Source organism: Odocoileus virginianus, chromosome 12 (assembly GCF_023699985.2).
Source record: "Odocoileus virginianus isolate 20LAN1187 ecotype Illinois chromosome 12, Ovbor_1.2, whole genome shotgun sequence".
Classification (NCBI taxonomy): Eukaryota; Metazoa; Chordata; class Mammalia; order Artiodactyla; family Cervidae; genus Odocoileus; species Odocoileus virginianus.
Window position 1 is genome coordinate 6,397,266 of NC_069685.1, and position 21,730 is coordinate 6,418,995.

A 21,730-nucleotide genomic window follows, 5' to 3' on the forward strand; every position below is an offset into this window, starting at 1 on the left:
ACCAGCGTGGCAGAAATCTCACCCTGCAGTGTTTACGGGGGGCGCTCAGAGCCCCCCGAGCTGTGCTGTAAGGAATGCGCGCATAACAGGCACACTGGGTCTGAGGGGAGAAGAGACAAGAAAGAGACCCCAGGCTAAGTGATTTGGCTGAAGTCACGCACATAGATTTCCAGGGCCAGAAGTCTATGACTGAGAAATTCCTATTGTTTTACGAATTACAATTACTGAGTGGATTTTCGACCAGAGGCCAGAAAGTCTTCAGGTGTGGGGAAAGATGGAAAGAACGTTTCGCCAGTGTGGTGACCCATGCAGAGAGGGTCTCTGACAGGTGAGTCTTCGGATGAGGCGCAGAGCAAAGACCCTCTATTGCTTCTCCTGCCTCAAGAGCCAGGGAATCTTCCGTCTCATGACAAGATGGCTGTCCCTGCAAAATCTCAGTCCTCACTTACACGATAAAGGACTCCAGGGTGAGGAACATCAGGAGGCAATGGTGCCATTCTGGCAGTGGGGGCAGACTGTTCTGTGGGAATCCACGGCTTCTGCCAACCAGCGCAGGGAGAGAGTTGGGGGACGTGGCCCGGAAGGTGGAAGGCATCTCAGCTGCAGCCCAGGAGCGCTCTGATGAACTCAGGACGTGAGACGTGGTGTCAGTGCCTGGAGAAGGGAGAGAAGACACATCTGCAGAGGCTGCTCGTGATGCCAGCAAACAGGAAGAGATGTCTGTCTTTTGAAAATACAGCAAGAAAGAGGGGAGGGGGCTGGAATTGTTTTTAAATTGAACATGAGAAACCATCCCAAGGAAGATGAACAAAAAGATGGCATCTGCAGGGCAGTACAAACAGAAAAGCCAACTTTACCCAGACCTAAAATGCTTACCCAAATACATCAAAAGTCATAGTTCAGGGATGTCAGAGCTAGAGAAAAACTGCACAAGGCAAGTACAGAGAAGCTCCATGCATGTGCGGAATATTGAAAAACAGGAAATCCCTAATCAATAATCTTCCAAAGACTGTCAGCAGAAGCTGTGCGCAAACCTGAACTTGACCAGACACTGAGACCATGGCTCCTGCAAGAACCAAGCCCCTCCTCTCAGTATGTGAAGTCTGTCCAGTGCAGCAATGCCTTTTCAAATGTGCCTAACAGTCCTGGAAGATTCGAGTATACTGCCTTTTTTTCTGATTTATTTTTGCTCATAATTCAAAATTGAGAAATTAAAAAGATATTTAAGATCCCCCATAAAGATATGTAAACCACCCAGAGAAAACTGCAGCTAATATTTGGTAGAAGATTAGGATTGTGTGGTATGTCTTTATTAAAGTACATCATCCATGTCAAATTTATAAATCTTTTTCTAATCTGCCCTTAGTTATTAAGTAATTTTGAAGAAAAAGTATATGAGTTCCTACCTATCTGCTGGAGTGTTTTTCTCTTTGTTTCAATTTTAAAGGTGGCCAAAGAAGTAAATGAGTTTTTCAGGTATCATAGCAGGATTTGTTGGGAGGCATATAGGCAGCAGTGTATTTATAAGGCATGGATGATGGTCTGTAATATTGCAGGGTTTATGAGCTGGTGACTTGTCTCACTACATTAACTGAACTCATTAGTGAAACCAAGTTTTAAGGGCAAGCTTAATTTGTTTTTTAAAATGGGATTATAAAACATTGAAACATATTCAGATGATCGCAGTTATTAGCAATTAATCATTTGGTATTTAAGGAAAAGTTGTAAATATTCAGTGTGAATTACAAACCACAGAAGTGAGTTTTAACTCATTTGTAAGATAAGAAGGGGGAAAAGAGACCAAATTAGCCCAAAGATTATCAATCTGTAGCTATATCACCTTTACAAAAAACAAAAAAGGAATGTCAGTTTAAAGACCTAGCATTCCCCTCCCCTATGGTGGTCTTGGAAAAATATTATTTCCTGGATGTCAGTGGTCAGGGCTTAGAAAGTAGGAAAGTTGAAAAAAAGACTCAGTTAGAATTAGAAGAATTTAGTGAGGACTTTTCCCTTAAAATAAAGAATAGAAGTCTTGGCATTAAGAGCCTCTAACTTCTCATTCAACAGATGATCTGAAAAAATTTTCCATGTTTTATATTCATTACCCAATCCCTGGGCAATAACATGTTCAGAAAACTTATTTAATTATCACAGTTTGAACCCCTTCTCCTAGAGAAGTCTTCCTGTTGATCTCCACACTTTCAATTTCTCTCATCTACCTTCAGACCAAAGATTCCAACTCTCCCTCTCTTGTTTTTCACACCACCTCCCTTTGCTCTTTCCTCCAAAAATCTCAGCACATCCAAACCCTTTGCTCTAGATGTATAGTTCAGTTCAGTTCAGTTGCTCAGTTGTGTCCAACTCTTTATGACCCTATGGACTGCAGCACACCAGGCTTCACTGTCCATCACCAACTTCTGGTGATGTCATCCAACCATCTCATCCTCTGTCATCCCCATCTCCTCCTGCCTTCAATCTTTCCCAGCATCAGGGTCATTTCAAACGAGTCAGTTCTTTGCCTGAGGTGGCCAAAGTATTGGAGTTTCAGCTTTACGGTCAGTCCTTCCAATGAATATTCAGAACTGATTTCCTTTAGGATGGACTGGTTGGATCTCTTTGCAGTCCAAGGGACTCTAAAGTCTCCTCCAACACCACAATTAAAAAGCATCAGTTCTTCAGCGCTCAGCTTTCTTTATAGTCCAACTCTCCCATCCATACATGACTACTGGAAAAACCATAGCCTTGACTAGACAGACCTTTGTTGGCAAAGTAATGTCTCTGCTTTTTAATATGGTGTCTAGGTTGGCCATAACTTTTCTTCCAAGGAGCAAGCGTCTTTTAATTTCATGGCTGCAGTCACCATTTGCAGTGATATTAGAGCCCCCCAAAATAAAGTCTGTCACTGTTTCCATTGTTTCCCCATCTATTTGCCCAGAAGTGATGGGACCACATGCCATGATCTTAGTTTTCTGAATGTTGACCTTTAAGCCAACTTTTTCACTCCTCTTTCACTTTCATCAAGGGGCTCTTTAATTCTTCTTCCCTTTCTGCCATAAGGGTGTTGTCATCTGCATATCTGAAGTTATTGATATTTCTCCCAGCAATCTGGATTCCAGCTTGTGCTTCATCCAGCCCAGCGTTTCTCATGATGTACTCTGTATATAAGTTAAATAAGCAGAGTGACAATATGAAGCCTTGACGTACTCCTTTCCCGATTTGGAACCAGTCTGTTGTTCTAACTGTCCAGTTCTAACTGTTGCTTCTTGACCTGCATACAGGTTTCTCAGGAGGCAGGTCAGGTGGTCTGGTATTCCCAGAATACCAGAATTTTCCACAGTTTGTTTGTTGATCCACACAGTCAAAGGCTTTGGCATAGTCGGTAAAGCAGAAATAGATGTTTTTTCTGGAACTCTTTGGCTCTTTCGATGATCCACCGGATGTTGGCAATTTGATCTCTGGTTCCTCTGCCTTTTCTAAATCCAGCTTGAACATCTGAAAGTTCACTGTTCATGTACTGTTAAAGCCTGGCTTGGAGAATTTTGAGCATTACTTTACTAGTGTGTGAGATGAGTGCAATTGTGCAGTAGTTTGAGCATTCTTTGGCATTGCCTTTCTTTGGGATTGGAATGAAAACTGACCTTTTCCAGTCCTGTGGCCACTGCTGGGTTTTCCAATTTTGCTGGCATATTGAGTGCAGCACTTCCACAGCATCATCTTTTAGGATTTGAAATAGCTCGACTGGAATTCCATCACCTCCACTAGCTTTGTTCTTTGTGATGCTTCCTAAGGTGCACTTCACTTCACATTCCAGGATGTCTGGCTCTAGGTGAGTAATCACACCATCGTGGTTATCTGGGTCATGGAGATCTGTTTTCTATAGTTCTTCTGTGTATTCTTGCCACCTCTTCTTAATATCTTCTGCTTCTGTTAGGTCCATACCATTTCTCTTCTTCATTGTGCCCATCTTTGCATGAAATGTTCCATTGGTATCTCTAATTTTCTTGAGGAGGTCTCTAGTCTTTCCCATTTTGTTGTTTTCCTCTATTTCTTTGCACTGATCACTGAGGAAGGCTTTCTTACCTCCTTGTTGTTCTTTGGAACTCTGCATTCAAATGGGAATGCATTTTCCTTTTCTCTTTTGCCTTTCGCTTTTCTTCTTTTCTCAGCTATTTGTAAGGACTCCTCAGACAGCCATTTTGCCTTTTGCACTTCTTTTTCTTGGGGATGGCCTTGATCCCTCTCTCCTGTACAATGTCACGAACCTCCGTCCATAGTTCATCAGGCACTCTGTCTATCAGATCTAGTCCCTTGAATCTATTTCCCACTTCCACTGTATAAGCATAAGGGATTTGACTTAGGTCATACCTGAGTGGTCTAGTGGTTTTCCCTGCTTTCTTCAATTTAAGTCTGAATTTGGCAATAAGGAGTTTATGATCTGAGCTCAGTCAGCTCCTGGTCTTGTTTTTGCTGACTATATAGAGCTTCTCCATCTTTGGCTGCAAAGAATATAATCAATCTGATTTTGGTATTGACCATCTGGTGGTGTCTATGTGTAGAGTCTTCTCCTGTGTTGTTGGAAGAGGGTATTTGTTGTGACCAGTGCGTTCTCTTGGCAAAATTCTATCAGCCTTTGCCCTGCTTTATTCTGTACTCTAAGGCCAAATTTGCCTGTTACTCCAGGTATCTGTTGACTTTCTACTTTGCATTCCGGTCCCCTATAATGAAAAGGACATCATTTTTGGGTGTTAGTTCTAGAAGGTCTTGTAAGTCTTTATAGAACCATTCAACTTCAGCTTCTTTAGCATTATTGTTTGGGGGCATAGACTTGGATTACTGTGATATTGAATGCTTTGCCTTGGAAACAAACAGAGATCATTCTGTCATTTTTGAGATTTTGTCCAAGTACTGCATTTCGGACTCTTCTGTTGACCATGATGGCTGCTCCGTTTCTTCCAAGGGATTCTTGTGGTATAAGCTCTCTGCTTTCTCCAGCCTTCTCTGTTCTTCTCACATGCTCTCCTTTCAGGCCACTCCTTAAGTTTCTGTTATGTTCCCACTTCCTTCCAATTCAAAACCCACCACACAAGGTGGAAACCAGCCAGTATGAGAGATTTGGCTGTTCTAGGTAAAACACACTAATCAACCACCTCACTATATGTTTAAACTTAGGAGCACTGCATATCTTAAGTATTGTCATGGGATAAATAAATGCCATATTTTTTTAAAATTCCCTACAGTGCCTGCTTAAATTGGCACTTTGTAACCTATCGTGAGTTAAGCATCATCCTTAATCCCTTAGAACATGCTGGGTGTGCAGTCACCAGTGCCGTCGGGTGGGCCATGGTCCACAGCAACAGACCCCCCGCCTCTGCCTCTCTGTTCTCAGTTGCACTGTGACATGGACAGTGAGGACCAGGATGAGAAAACTCTTCTAATCTCCTTTCTGTAACTCAGCTACTTTTCCACTTATAGGTCTAGCCAAAAATTTGTCCATGATTCCTCTTGACAAGCCTTGTTTCAGATTAACCTTAACTGAAAACCATTCTCTGATTCTTTCAGGAATCTGACATTGCTGGTCAATCAGGAGGTTTTATGCGAGGACCCCCAAGGTTGCCACCCAGGTCGGTAAGCGTGGGAAAACCCCTAAAAAGTCAGTTAAAGAAAATCTAATGACTCCGAGACCAGACTTTCTTTTCTGTGTTGTTGGCCTTCTATCTTTTTTAGAAATAACTCACAAATTTACCCAGGCCCACAGTCTGTTTCTGACAGCAGGTTGTAGGAATCTCTGTTTCTTGTTTAACACAATCTAAAAACTCACAGAGCACACACACGAATCTATATTGTTGTTGTTCAGTTGCTAAGTTGTGTCTGACTCTTTGTGACCCCATGGACTGCAGCATGCCAGGACCCCCTGTCCTTCACCATCTCCTAGAGTTTGCTCAAACTCCACTGTTTATAAAATTTGTTTATAAAATTTTATTATTTCATTATTGTTATTATTATTATTATCAAACTCCATTGTTTATAAAAGTCCATTGGTTGGTGTTGCTATCCTATTTTCAGAACTAGCTTTCTTTTAATCTAAATTAGAGTTTTAATAATGATTCCTAGAACATGAACATTAGAGTTTGTTTTTCCCTTCCTGATCATCTAGAAGACCCCATCACATCTACATGATGTCTTATTATAAGCTTTCCATCTCAGGCTTTGGTAGAAAGTGCTTAGTTTTCTGAAACAGTCATGGTGTGTTTAAGAGCAAATGGGGCCTTAGAGAGCTCATGATAGTAAATACTTGTTTGTCTTGAACTAATGAATCTCTAGTGCAAGATAAGAGGAAGCTGGAACATCATGGCATTTCTTCTAATAATACAATGTTTAATGCAGCAGTCATTTGCTGAAAAATAGCATACCCAACATGTTCTAGTAAATGGTATTACATTAGCAGAAAGCCCTGTGTGTGTGTGTGTGTGTGTGTGTGTGTGTGTGTGTAAGAAAGGACAAAGCAGAACCTACCATCAATCAAATCCTGACTCACAGCTGCCACATTGAATTCCAGGCCTGTAAATGGAAAAGTCATACCAGCTCGACAGCCTCCTCCCAAGGGGGCCCCCGAGAGACCACCTCCCCCTAAACTTCCAGCAACCAGAGCATCACATAAAAAGCTGCCTTTTAATCGGTCTTCTTCTGACATGGATCTTCAGAAAAAAACAAGTAACTTGGCACCTGGACTCTCAAAAGCCAAGAGTCAAGTCTTTAAAAATCAAGATCCAGTACTGCCCCCGCGTCCCAAACCAGGACACCCTCTCTACAGGAAGTACATGGTAAATGTAGCTTTTAAAAATGTTTCTGGTCCAGAGGTTTGTCCTAAAGTATATATAAGACCCCTGTTCCTTAGAAAAAGTTGGTGAGACAGATGTGTAATTGACCCTTGATGCTAGAGTGTTTTAGACAAGTAGGCTGTGATAAAACCTAAGTCGTTAAAGCACAGTTTCATTATTAGAAACATAGGAAAAGGAAGCAGGGCAGCAGGGATTGCAGTCTGCTGTCTGGCTTGACCAAACAGAAATTCTGAAGAACCTGACCCGGTAGGTTATACTGATGAGAGTACCTGACAGATATTATATTCACATCTCAGTATAGTTTATATCTTATATCTTCCTTGCCCACAGAGTAAAATTTGAAGTGAAGTGGAAAGAAAGTTTTTATTAAAATGGTTTTTCCCTCATTTTCCACTTTTTTAAACCTGATTATCATGGTCCATTTAATAGTTACCAGTTAGAAGTTTTCATCAATAATCAAGATAGTTGAGATATTAAATTTGTTCTCTTTGAATGTTTTTCTTATCCTGTGACCTTAAGCCTTTGTCTTTGGAGTTGATGTGTTCTCTCTACTTTGGTCAGGTTAACCTGATGAAATCTAGAGCAAATTAAAATGATAAGGAGCTGGAGTGTTGGCACTTTTTAAACAATTGTACAACAGTAGCTCTTAACAAGAACAGCATTTATTCATTTCATATTGTTCTACAGTTCCATCATTGAGCTGGAAATTGTTTTCATTTTAAACCATTTAGGATTTTTTTTCCCTCTTCTTAAGGGAATGATATAGACAGATAAGAAGGAGGTATGATATTCATATATATTCATATTCATTTAAACTGATAAAATTTTAATTTGGATAGCTTACTTAAAAATAATAAAAGCAGCAGCTGATGTGTTGAGTACTCATGAGTCAGGCATTGTTTGAAGCACTTTATATATATTAAATAACTATTTGTTCCTCACATCAACCCTGTGAAGTGGATACTATTATTATTTCTGTTAGGCAGATGAAGAAAATAATACTCAGAGAGATTAAATAGCCTGTCCGGGATCACAAAGCCAGTAATGGTGGAGCCAAGATTGGAACACAGATTGACTGGGTCTAAGCCCATGCTCTTTACCATTAAGCCATACTAAGGAAATAGTGTTACAGGACTTCCCTGGTGTCTAGTGTTAGGAATACATGCTTCCACTGCAAGGGGCGTGGTTTCAATCCCTGGTCTGGGAACTAAGCTCTCACAAAGCCCAGCCTGTGCAGCCAAAAAAAGAGAAAGAAAATCATGTTACTAATTGTAAAGTCTCTAATTATATTGCCTGTTCCATGTTAAGAGCCTCATTGGGGGTATCAGATTTTGCTTATAGGTCTTAGCCTAGCTGTATAATGTCAATAAAGCATTTGAATAACTTAAAAGTGAAGTGAAAGTGAAAGTGTCTCAGTCATGTCCAATTCTTTGCGACCCCATGGACTCTACAGTCCATGGGATTCTCCAGGCCAGAAAAGTAAAGAAATTAATAAATCAAAATGGTGATAGATTAGAGGAGTATGTCTCTTTACAAAATAACTCCTTAAACCCCTCATCTTTCCTGTGGGTGCCCCACCATTAAATTGCCCCCCAGGGCCACTCTGGCACCCTGACGCCCTGACACAGCTTCTGGAAGCCACCCCATCCTCCCCGCCTCCTAGCCCGCACCCTTGTGCTGTGTCTTTGCTCCCGAGGGCAGCCTCCCTTTCTTGTTCTACATGAGCTTGTGTGGTCACATCTTCTGGGTACGCCTTTTGTACTCCACAGCCCTGTAACCCGTGTTTATCAGCCAGGATTTACCAAAGCAGGGGGCAGAGTCCTCTGGCCAGAGGAGGCTACAGACCTAAGAGCCATTCTCAGATCAGACAAGGCTGAGTGACCAGGAATGACTGAGGTCAGGCAGCGGCACCAGAGAGACTGCAGGGAAAGAGACTGAAGGCAGGTAGAAGCAGCCTGTCCAACCCCACACGGGACACACCAGTCCCCCGTCAGCCCCGCTGAACTGCAGGCTGTGAGGTCAGTGCCGGGCACTCGCCCTTATGACGCTCTGGGAACCTGGTGGAGTGGACCTTCCCGGTTGTGACTGTGAAAGGGGGACCTTAGGCCCCTTCAGCCCCCGAGTCCTGTGGGCTCAGCCCCAGGCCCCCAAGGACTCTGTGTGTCCTGGTAGGCAGCAGCCCCACCAACTAGATCCTGAGCTTGAGGAAGCTGGGTGATGAGTTTACCCGATGGAAGTTATGCTGCAGGCGCGTGTGCCAAATCCCCACATGATCGGCCTCTTAGGATGCAGTTATTTGATTATGAATAATCCTTTATATTGGTTTATGTTCAAGATGTCTGTGCCTCATGGAATTGCCAATGAAGATGTCATCCCACAAAACCCTGGAGAACTTTCTTGTAAGGTAAAGTAGAGCTCCTTCTTTACTGACAAATTTTTTAAAAAATTTGCTGGCCTCTGTTACTGTTTTACACATTATTAAATGCTTTAGGCTCCAAAGATTAAAATGTGGAAAAAGTAATAATGTTTTATTAAATAATAATTGCTTCAGAGAGTGGTATTTTACCTTACAGCGTGGGGACGTCCTGGTGATACTGAAGCAGGCAGAAGGTAATTACTTGGAGTGCCGGAAGGGAGATGATGCTGGCAGAGTTCACCTGTCTCAGATGAAGATCATCACGCCACTTGACGAACATCTTAGCAGCAGACCAAACGTGAGGAATTAATACTGTACCATCCTCATATCACACATGGAAGCACATTTCATAGAACTATTAATTATAGCTCATCCTCAGGTTTTTATTAGCACGTTTATTTTAACCAGAGTAAAAATTACAGTAGCGTTTTATTCCATTTTAAGAATAAATTACTTCTAAGAGACTTGCCACTGCCACACTAATCACTTTGATACAGAGTGACTACCGTGTGGTCTGCCTTCCTCATATCATGCTGACTCGCAGCATCCAGGACACTCAGTCATTAATTTTCAGCTGTGAGACCTATTTACTTTTGAAATAATGTAAATACATTTACCAAAGTATTAGAGATTGGTTTTCTAGCAGAATGGATAATTATTTTAAGGAGGGCCCTATAAAGGCTGACATTAAAAAGCTTCCCTGTAAGATTTAAGATGAGTATAGTCCTTGTTTCTCTGATCATAGCTCATAAAATAATGAAATGAAATGTTACAACACTCTGAAGTCACTATTTAGGCCTAACAAATCTGTGGAGCCTAGGAGAATACAATGATTATTGAAGGTCATTTGTTGAGCAAGAAAAATGCCATTGAACAATTTACAGAGGCATATTTTTTAAAGAGCTGCTTGGGGTATCCAGTTAAAATTTTCACTGTCTGTTAGGTAATGTAGCAAACATGAAAAATGAGACCTATCAGTCACTTAAGCCAAGTTAAAGTGTTTGGTTTGTCATTCATCCTAGTTTTCATAATGTCATGCAGTTCTTCTTGGAAGGCAGTCTATCATTTGAGGTTTGCTAAGAAACTAAAGATTGGAATTTCGGAGAGCAGAGAAGATATGTGTTATGCTGGCTGCAGCTGGAATGTTGACATTTCTGACTTCAGTCCACATGGGGAAAGTTCTTCTGTCATTCATTTCTCTGCTTTGAGGCAGCATTACCCTTCTGTCACCACTGTGCTTCCTCTCTTTTGAAACATTGATGGGTAGCCATGGGGATTGTACTGTCAGAAAGCTTTCCTTTCTGAAGAGGAAAATAGAAGTTGAAAGAAAGAAATAGAAAAATAGAAGCTGAAAAAATTACAAGTTGTTCTTTTATAAACATTCATGGTTTTGTCACTTGGAACGTTACTTTACTCATGCTTGTGATGACTTGCAGAAGTCATGACCACCAATGACCCACAGCTGGTGAAACCTCAATGGGGCCTCTCGTAGGCTCTGGGTCATGGCTAACATTACCCTTTTCAGAAAAGTAAAACCTACTTGAAAGCCTAGTGTGAAGGTAAATATCTCTAAAACTGTGTTACTCTCCCCTGCCTTAGTCAACAGAAGACGTTGCAGGTTATGAGGTAAGGCTGGGCTGACCGAGCAGGGAGGCAAGGGATTGCACTGTGGGTCTCAGTTGACCTCCCACCGTCGGAGGCAGTGATCTGACCTCTCTGAACCTCATTTTTAAAATGTGTGAAGTAGATATGAGAATCCTCAGAGTTGATGATAGAATTGATTTATTGTTATGATTTCATTTATATGAAAGTTCAGAATAGGTAGATCCAGAGGTAGATTAGTGGTTGCCCAGGGCTGGGGGAAGGGTGAGGGGGAGTGATGGCCAATGGGTGCGAGGCTTCTGGAGGGATGATAAATAAGTCCTAAAGTTAGATTGTGGTGGTGGTCGCACAATTCTGTGAATATGCTAAAATTAGGTACACTTTAAATGCTTAAATTTTATGGCATGTGCCTTATATCTCAAAGATCCTTAAAAAATTAAATGAGCTAATTAATTTAGGTAATTTAGCATCTGTAAGGTGCTTAGTATTGTGAATAGTGCATAGTGGGCAAACAGTGTATATTAACTATTCTCATTACTCATTAGTATTAGCTATTATAGTCATACTAGAAAGAACTTTGAAATATGTTAGATTTCCCTCCCAGATATCCACTCTAATGGTGTGTTCCTGCCCCTGAGTTGTTCCGACCCCTGTGGCCAGCCCCGTTCCCCTGCCCTCTCACCCTTCGCCTGGCCTCTCACCCTTCGCCTGGCCTCTCACCCTTCACCTGCCCTCTCACCCTTCACCTGCCAGGCCAAGGTGATGAGCAGCATCAAAGGGACAGCCGTGCACAGAAGGCAGGGAGGCAAGAGCGGGAGGCACCGGCTGCCCACTGTCCCCCTACTACCCTCTTTGGCTGGTGTGTGGGCTTTGGTCCATCTGCAGGTCCATGGTTATGTTTGGTGTGGGGTAGGCCTCTGACTTCACTTTTTCCAGATGTAAAGTCATCTAGCCTAACACCATTTATTGGAGCAGTCATCCCTTTGTCTACAGATGTAAATCAGAAAAAAATGAAAACCACACATATGCTAAATTGGGTAAAGAGTAATTTTTAAAGCCCCTCCAGGCTTAACATATCTCATAGTTCATTTCCGCAATCCCTGAAATTCCCATTATGCCCATTTATTTAAGGAAAAGCACCAAGCAGCCTCTAAGACAATGTTGGTGTTGCTTTGGTAAACTGATACACCAGGCTGCCTTAGCCCTTCCTGTATTAAGTTCAGCTGATGTGAGAGCAGGCAGCGTGCCTCCGCAGCTGCCTTACAGTTGATTCAGAAAAGAGTTGCCCAAAGGAGCTGCAGGGCGGATGTGGAGGGGGTGGACCACGACCCCTGATGTCTGACCAGCTGAACATCATGGTCAGGAAAGGGGCAGTCCCTGATGGGCAGGAGCCATTAAAGGAAGAAAGAGACAAGAAAGGCACAAAAAATCACTTTCATTTAAAAATCAAAGAAAGTAAGTTATAATTCCAGATAATATCCATCAGCAGATTGGATGATGATGATGATGATGATGTGGATAACAACTGCCTGTCATTAAGAAACAGTCACTCTTCAAATCTGGCTTCTCCTCTGGCTAGTCTAAGCAGCTGGTTAGATGGGTGGAGAATATTGAATTCTGTTTGCTAATTTACTTAGAATTACTATTGAATAAACCATTCAGATTAAATAGAAAATCCAGGCCAGGCATGAGAGGTAGCATTGGCTTTCAAATTAGAGAAGGCATTCAGTTAAATGGTAATAAATGAAATGGATTTTACTTTTTGTGAATTATACTTTTGTAAAAGTCTTTAGCTCTTTTCATTACGAAAGGCAAGAGTGTAAATTGCAGAACTTCCTTCTTTTTCCGTCTTAATGAAGAGAATACTTTTAAGGTCTTGTTCTTAAGGTTTAGTTCTGATCACAGTTTATGGAAAAAGCGATCCTTGAAAGGTAAAGAAGTAAAAATGACTACTTCAGTGTAGAATAGATACTGCTTTAAAAGACAAAAAACAACCAACAAAAACTTAAGTTTAATGTCCTTTTGTTTACTCTCTCAGTTTAAGAAAAGTGCTGGGGGGGTATCATAATTGAGTTATTTCTCTTCTCCTCCGGCAGGGACTCACACCTTTTCCACTCGGTCATGCTTCCCTTGTTTGGCTCAGCTGTGTGGTCTGCATCTTGTACTCATAATATAATTGTGTCAAGAGGACCTCAATGAGGGAAAAAACAAACAAAGGTCTCCGAGTGAGTAATAAATCCAGCATGCATCATGCACGCGCCATTCACAGCTCTGTTTGCTCCCGCAGGATCCGAGCTGCCCTCAGAAGCCTGTTGACACTGGTGCCCCCCACGCTGTCGTCCTTCATGATTTCCCAGCAGGTAAGGACAGAGATGACAAAGCGGTAGAAACTTAGGATCCAGGATCGGGCATCCTCCCCAGGTTAACCTCTCAAGGACATCTGTCTTCACTTTCTGTACCGATGGAGCCCTAGACTGGACAGGTCATCTTATCCATCACCCCACCTTCAGGAAGAGTTGACTGCACCCAGCCATGCCAGAAAGCTTACCTGCATACCCTTGCTTTTGATACTCCCTGTGAGAGAGAGAGAGGAGGAGGAGACAGTGTTTTACTTACACATGAACAAATAGCAAACTGCCTACCAGTTGGAAACTTTTTAACTCTTTCCCAACATAATGAAATTAATTCAGATTTACTAAGTGAAGTTCTTTTCTGCTAAGGGTTGTAAAACCAACACACATAGCTCAGCTATTACTTATGAAATGAAAATATACATTTTTGTCATCAATTTTTAAATACCTTTTATATCCAAGGCTTCAAATAAAATAAATTCCCGATTTATTTATACCTTTTTTTTTGTCCACTTGGTAGACTGATTTTTATTTCAGTGTAAGTAAATTTATATGCTAAAGAGCTGTAGGACTCCCTTAGTATTTTGAGATTGAAATGATTTTTAAGCATGGTTGAGAATCATATGAATATTATACCGTGTCTATAAAATGGTTTCATCGTTAAAATATGTATTCAGCAGACGTGTATGTCGCACAGGAAGAATCACTGGCAAGCACAATGTTTTGTGTGTGTGTGTGTTTTTCAAGCATTCCCTATCAGTCAGTGCCTGGTAAATATATCTCATTTGATCTTAAAAGGGAAAACTCATAATAGCAATATCCAGGAAAATAAAAATTTTTTTTATGTCAATTCAATTAGTATAATCTGTTCTCAGAATCAGTAGAACATACTGCCTCGGTGGACAGAACTGAATGCCACGTTGTGTTCTGCTTTAATCAGCTCTGCAACCAGAGTAATTGATCACACATCATTATAATTCTATCGTACAGAGCAAGCTGATGATTTGAGCCTCACTTCTGGAGAAATTGTTCATCTTCTGGAAAAAATAGATACAGATTGGTACAGAGGGAAATGTAGAAACCAGACTGGTGTATTTCCGGCCAACTACGTCAAAGTGATTGTAAGTAGGTTGTGCATGTTGAAATCGGTCATATATGCAATGGATTCCATGTAATTTACAGTTTGAAAAAAATAACCAGATGCCTAGATTCTTGGCTTCTGGTTCTGTCTCTTCTATTAATTCATTTAGTATTTGAAAATTGAGAAATAAAGGTTTGTTCAACTAGGTAGTGGTTAATTATTAATATATTATGGAGTATTAGAACTTAATGCTTAAATGCTATCTGAAATCCTAAGGTAAAAAGCTACTGCAGGTCCACAGCTATTCTTGGAGGGTTGATAAGCACTTGAGGGTATATGTTAATCCTTTGAAACATTCAGCAAACAAGAATTAAGTGATACTGGATTGTCCTATAGGAATGTTTGTTCTCTGAGGTGATGGTACCACTTTTCTTTTTCTTTGGAGTGCATTTCGTTATTGATTTCTTTCATTCTTTCCATTGCCATTTATTTCTATCTTTAAAAAAAAATATATATATATATATAGGATTTCCCTGATGGTCCAGTGGTTAAGCGTCCACCTTGCAATGCAGAGGACAAAGGTTCAGCCCTTGGCCTGGAAAGATCTCACACGCCGTGGGGCAACTAAGCCATGTGGCGAACTGCCAAGGCCAGGCTCCAGAGCCCGCGTGCTAGGCCCGGTGCCCTGCGGCAGGAGCAGCCAGCACAGTGAGGATCCGTGCCCCGCAGCCAGGGAGCAGCTCCCGCTCACCGCAGCTGGAGGAGGCCTGCACAGCACAGAGACCCAGTACAGCCATAGACAAATAGATGAGAAGATTCTTCTTAAAAAAATAGATTTGCAATACTAAAGTACTTTCATTGGAGGGAATGGTTTTTCACTTAATGGTTTCAAATCTGACTGGAAAATATTATATTAAAGTGTTAGAATTTTATACACCCTCACAGTCTAACTGGTGAAAGCAGACCCTATGGTAGAGCCCTGAGTGTTAAGCCTGGGTGGCTGAGAAACATAGAGATGAAATAAGACTGCCACGCGAGCATTTATATCAATGGGAAGAGAATGGCTCAGTTGCTGATATAACTTATTGATACTGAAAAATATCAATAAAGCTAGCTTAAATAGTTGAGCATTAACCACTTATTTGAGGAGGGGAAGCAAATGATTTTCGATTACACCAGAAGCTTAGCAAACAGACATAACAGATAACCTATATGTTTCAAGTATAAATGAGGTTGAGTCTCTGGAATTACAAAATGTGGGTCTTACAAGTTGTCTGATATATAAATACCCTGATTCTTTGGAGAAATCCAACCACATTCTTTAAGTTAATATTAAGAATAATGTTGGTTTTAGCACTCTTCCTCATTTTTCTTCTGCCCAGTGTAGCCATACTGTTTTTTTTTTTTCTTTTTTTGGTCTTGCTTAATCTCACAAGACCTCCAGAAATTGTCAGTGGTGTAAGGTTTCCCTTCTTGCTTCTACGTGAGTCAGTCTGCACGGCAATGCCGGAGACTAAGCTCAAGTAGAAGCAAGAAGGGCTGTAGCCGTACTTTAAAAAGCACAGTTACCACACTGAAATCAGTCACACGGTATTTGCCACATTATTGGTGTGTTATTTCTAAGCCTGCAAGTTTAAAAAGTTGTTTTAAAACTTCAAACTTTTGGAATTCATCAAGAAGGGCACTGATTTAGTTAATGTAAACCTCAAAGCTTTAAGTAGTTTTCTGACTTAGTGCATTACGGTCAAATACTTCATCACAACTTAGCTCTACTCAGCCTTGTAGATGAGGTATTATATAACATGCTCACCGCTAGATGCTCACTGAGTGCTAAGTCCTCTCTTCCTTCCCTGCTTACAGTGCAGGGGAAAAAATGGCCCAGGGTTATGAAAATGGACAGAATCACAAGTTTGGTTAAAAGATTTTATTTGGGGTCATGGAAATATTGCAGAATTCTACCAACACTTTGGCTAAGTGTCTAGCTAGTACCTATGCCTAGTTTCTATGCTAAGCCCTCCTCACCTGATGTTTTCAACTTAGGGGATATGAGATAGAGAGCCCCAGTTAGTGGGGAACGACATGATGTGCTTATTCCAGCAAATAAGAGGAAGATTGATTGGCTCTACAAGGAGGGCTACATCACAAGTTATGGAGTTTTTTCAAAACCCAAATTCTGGATTTCATACCTTTTTAGCATCTATGGTATGTTTTGTAGATTTAATACCTAGCTAAACTGGTTAACCTCAGTTGTAAATTTCCTAATTACTTAACCTTAAATTTATCTTATGAAAATCTGAAATAATACAATTGTTGCCTTGATTTTTGTCTTTACTAGATTGATGTTCCAGGAGGAAATGGGAAAAGGGAATCCATCTCATCTCATTGTGTTAAGTAAGTTTTACTTGTGTTCTTTTGCACAAAACACAAAGGATATGAGCATTTATATCATAAAGAATTAACAAGCTTTAACACTTCAGATGCATGATTATTCAGATTCTTAGTGTATCTTTTTAATTATGAGGAAAACGACTTGTTTAAAAATTCTGATGAAATTGCAGCACGCTGATAATAGCAACTCTCTGTACCAATATAGGGCATATAGACAGCCACAGTCTGTCCTGGTGCTTCCCACAGCCTAACTTTGTCTGAATAGAGAGGTTTCATCATCCATTGCATTTTGTGTTGGCCTTCTGGTATTTATCTACCAACTTATTTCTAGAAAGTTCAAATACTTTTTGTCATAGTGTTAGGGAACCATTGACCAAAACCACCTACCTTGACCAGGCGTGACAATAACCACTTGAACGAGTTGTCTCACAACAGGAGGTCCCGAAAAGAAGCATGAAAACTAACTGGGAGAATCTGGGAGAGGCCAAAAAAGGAGGAGATGCCTGCCCATAATATGTCTTATAAAACTAACTGGAAGAATTTGGGAGGGGCCAAAAGGAGGGAAGAGATGCCAGACTGTAATATGTCCTGCCAACCTCCCAGAATCCTTCCTGCTGAAATCCATCTTGGCTGAGCAGTGCACATGCCACCACGAAGGACCCTGAGTCAGAATCGTTGCACAGAGACCACCAGGAGACTAACCCATTACAGTAAAACCTGGGGCTGCCAGCCGCGAGGCAGAGCAGTCCTCCTGGGTTCCCTTACCCCGCTGCCCTCCACCCCCACGCCCCTTCCCAATAATCCGCTCTCCACCCCCACGCCCCTTCCCAATAATCCGCTCTCCACCCCCACGCCCCTTCCCAATAATGGTTCTTGCTTTGTCAGCACATGTGTCTCCTCAGACAGTTCATTTCCGAGTGTTAGACAGGAGCCCACTGTCTCCTCCAACAATAGAAAATATTTAAACCTAATAGAAATATGAAGTCTACAAATCTGCTAGGTATTTTGTATTGTTTTGTTTTTGAGAGGACATAAAAGAAAGTAAAGGAGGAGTTAATTTGGAGGAGCCTTCTTTTATGTTTGAAGACCTTTCAGTGAATTTATGTATCCTTTTATGCATCATTGTAACTCCTTTGTGATTTAAAACATTGCCACAAGGCAACTTTATATTCCAGTTAAATGAGCAAATTAATAGAATTCAGTACCTCCTGAAGACTGTAAACCTGTCTTTGAATAGGTCAGACATAAGAAGATACGCTCTCTGAGGACTTCAGAAAATAAATGCAAAGGTTATCACAAATAAGAAAACTTCCGAGACCACAATAGTTTCATTCTGTTTCAGGTTCCGCTTTTCTCCTATTTTTAAGCGGTGTTTACTGTGTCAGCAGGTTGAATTTAAAGTGGGCTTTCATAGCCGTTGATCCATTGACCTGACTTAAATCAGACTTTGATTGCAGCCAGTACCAACCTTTTCTTTTCAGGCAATTGCCTCTCCTTAGTCATTGCCATTGAAACTTCCTTTCTGAAACCTCAAATCGAAGGTTTGGTATTCAGTCATGTCTTCGAGGGATGCAATTTCATGTCTTTTTTAATCTTATTATCAGTCAGAATTGCAGAGCATTTAGGGATTGTTCCAATTCTCAGAACTGAAGCCTTTTTAAAGGAGATACAAAAATCATTTTAAAACAACAGTGTTAGGTATAAGATTAAATATTGTAAGATAATATGTCGAGTGTGTTTTCTTTGAACCTCCTAGTTTTGAAGACCATTTATCTATATACAGAACTCACTGATTCAACATATCTTAAGCATCTACCCTGCCCAGCTGATGCCCATTGCTTTTCTGCCATGGAAGCTTGATGTCTTGCCCTGAGATCCTCGGGGTTAACATGTCTAAACTCAGTGCGTTTATGACTTGAGAGGGTTCAGACTCAGCCCTGGATTACTGTGGCCCAGGGATACAAAAACATGGAGACTGGGGAGATTCTGTCATGAAAAGGTGATCAAAAGATGTGACAACCTAAACTAACCACTAGTTGCTTCTCTGGCATTCTGCATGTACTAGAAACCGTGACTTTAGCCTTTCTGAGTGAAACAGGCTTGTATCTACAAAGTAAGGACTGTCATTTAGAAATGTAGCTTAGTCTTCTTCATGGAAATTTTAAATTATGCCTCTTATATCTTGTTCCAAAGTAAATACAAAATAAATATTCACTGAAAGATTAAATGAGGGTTTCCAGGCATTTTGAAAGTTAGTACTGCCTAATTTAACCCACAAATGTGATCTTTCTTCAGAGGCCCAAGGTGTATTGCTCGATTTGAGTATATTGGAGACCAGAAGGACGAGTTAAGTTTCTCAGAGGGAGAAATTATTATTCTTAAAGAGTATGTGAATGATGAGTGGGCGAGAGGAGAACTTGGAGACAGATCTGGGATCTTCCCCCTTAACTTTGTGGAACTCATTGAGGATCATCCCACCTCTGGTACAAATGTTTTAAGTGAGTATAGAGAATATGGTTTTTTATTGCGTACTATCTTAATTCTATCCAACCAGTCCATCCTAAAGGAGATTAGTCCTGGGTGTTCATTGGAAGGACTGATGTTGAAGCTGAAATTCCAATAGTTTGGCCACTTCATGTGAAGAGTTGACTCATTGGAAAAGACCCTGATGCTGGGAAAGATTGAGGGCAGGAGGAGAAAGGGACGACAGGATGAGATGGCTGGATGGCATCACCAACTCGATGGACATGAGTTTGAGTAAACTCCGGGAGTTGGTGATGGACAGGGAGGCCTGGCATGCTGTGATTCATGGGCTCGCAAAGAGTTGGACACGACTGAGCGACTGAACTGACTGTCTGACTGATCCTAATTCAAATAAACCAGGTAATAGGTTAATACTTAAGTTGAATAACAATCCACATTGCCATATTTTTTTAAGGTAGAAGGAAAAATTATTTTTAAATGGTATTTGTCATTTTGGGGATAGTCATTATTGTGGCAGTCTCTCAAAGAGCTGGTTTTTGTGTTTTAGATAATTAACAGTAGCTTCATATTTTTTTTACTAAAGTCACTCAGTCATGTCCAACTCTTTGTGACAACTTGGGCTACACAGTCCATGGACTTCTCCAGACCAGAATACTGGAGTGGGTAGCCTTCCCCTTCTCCAGGGTATCTTCCCGACTCAGGGATGGAACCCGGGTCTCCCACATTGCAGGCGGATTCTTTACCAGCTGAGCCACACAGGAAGCCAAAGAATACTGGAGTGGGTAGCCTATCCCTTCTCCAATGGATCTTCCCAACCCAGGAATTGAACAGGGGTCTCTTTCATTGCAGGCGGGTTCTTTACCGACTGAGCTATCAGGGAAGCCGTTCATATTAGCTATATCGGAAGCTTCATATTAGAGATGGCCAAAAAAAAGAGTCATCAACTTTTAAACAGAAATGGCCTATAGAGTATAAGTAATGTATTTCCTCTTTCGGTCTACAGTAAAGAAAACAAACCCAGAGAGGGTAGTTTGTACTGGCCTGGCAAAGCTAGTAGCCAGTACATGAAGAGACTGATCTGGAATCCCAGACTTTTCACTTTCCTCCCAAAGTTTTTCCCCAATGCTGTATGGTCTTTACATCTGAAGTTTTGATTTTTCTTTTAAAAATATAGGCACAAAGGTACCACCAAAGACCAAAAAAGAAGATTCTGGTGCAAATTCTCAGGTAGGCTGCTTGAATAGATAACTGTGGTGAAAGCCAAGTTTTATCTCTGGGAGGACTATTAAAATCATAATTATCAAAAGAAGTGTTTAATTTTTAAATTCATGTAGCAGATATTTGAGGTAAATAGTTAGGTGATTAATATTTTTCTTGCTCATAGAGCTCATCATACAAATGAATTAGAAAAACATACAAACACTGATAAAAATTAATGAGGAAAGAGACATTGGAATATTCATGAAAGAGATAGTATAAATGGCTGATAGTAAAAAAGGTTTTTTGTTTGTTTGTGTTTTGGCTGCACCACCTGGCTTCCCTGTCCAGATCTCAAACCCACGCTCCCTGTGTTGGGAGCACAGAGTTTTAACCACTGGACCACCAGGGAAGTCCCTAAAAAAATTATTTAACCTTACAGTAATCAAAGAAATGCCTTGTATGTAAGGAGACAATAAAATACCATTTAACATATCTAGTTAACCAAAGATTCAATACAACAACAGCAAACAAGTAATTATAGGTATGTGATTGTTAAAAAGAGGAAAAGTACAGATTATTGTTATCATTGTTTTTATCTCTCATCCTAAAGATGAAAAATGAGACAAGGTTTTAGTGACAAAGATGGTCATAGCGGTGTTATTATAAACATGAAAAAATTGGAAATAACCTGAATATGGCCATTATTGGGAAAATGTTCTGAGCATGAAAAACTAGATTTGTAAAGTAAATGTCATGGGAGGAAAACATATAGTGAAACTGAATATACAGCATAAAAAGACTAGCAGGAAATGTACTTAAGTTGTTAACATTCAGTTTCCTTAGGTGGTTAACATTATAGATAGATGGATGTTTTTCCCATTCTTTGTAGATTTCCGAACTTGCCAAATGTTCAGGAACATTTGCATTATTTTTATAATGGGAGAGAGAAAAAATGTATTAAAATTTTTACAGTGTTTAGCATGACTTCAAAAGTGTTCAAACTGGATGGGAATGTGAGTGACTTCCATCGTTTTTTGTGACAGATTTTAGAAGAGTGAGCCTGACGGGGTCATTGTCACAACATCAGGGGTCATTGGGCTGTGTGTCTCTCAATTCTCTCATCCCCCACTGATCGTCAAACAGGAAAGAGAAAGTGACCACAGTTCTTCAAAAGGAAATGTTCGCATGGTGGCCACTATTTCTCAGGAATGACAAGTACTCTTCTATAGAGTTGGTTTCTCAAGTGCAGGAACAAGAGGATAGGGTTAGGGTTTTTTGTTTGCTTATTTTATTGTTTTTCTTTGAAGCCATCAACTGTTGAGAACTTAAGATGTGCCAGGCACCATGCTGAGCAGTCTACACGTATTAC

At 40.7% G+C, this 21,730-nt stretch overlaps 1 protein-coding gene across 10 annotated transcripts in view; it reads left to right on the top strand.

The window, feature by feature from the left end:
* SH3D19 (SH3 domain containing 19) overlaps positions 1–21,730 on the top strand; it is a 199,395-nt gene that overhangs the window by 170,629 nt on the left and 7,036 nt on the right. For all 10 annotated transcript variants that reach the window (XM_070474759.1, XM_070474755.1, XM_070474756.1 and 7 more), the window contains 9 exons: positions 5,560–5,621; positions 6,557–6,821; positions 9,175–9,243; positions 9,413–9,553; positions 13,145–13,217; positions 14,199–14,329; positions 16,625–16,680; positions 18,973–19,175; positions 20,336–20,388. In XM_070474759.1, coding sequence (XP_070330860.1) covers positions 5,560–5,621; positions 6,557–6,821; positions 9,175–9,243; positions 9,413–9,553; positions 13,145–13,217; positions 14,199–14,329; positions 16,625–16,680; positions 18,973–19,175; positions 20,336–20,388 — 1,053 coding nt within the window. The remainder of the gene's footprint in view (positions 1–5,559; positions 5,622–6,556; positions 6,822–9,174; positions 9,244–9,412; positions 9,554–13,144; positions 13,218–14,198; positions 14,330–16,624; positions 16,681–18,972; positions 19,176–20,335; positions 20,389–21,730) is intronic.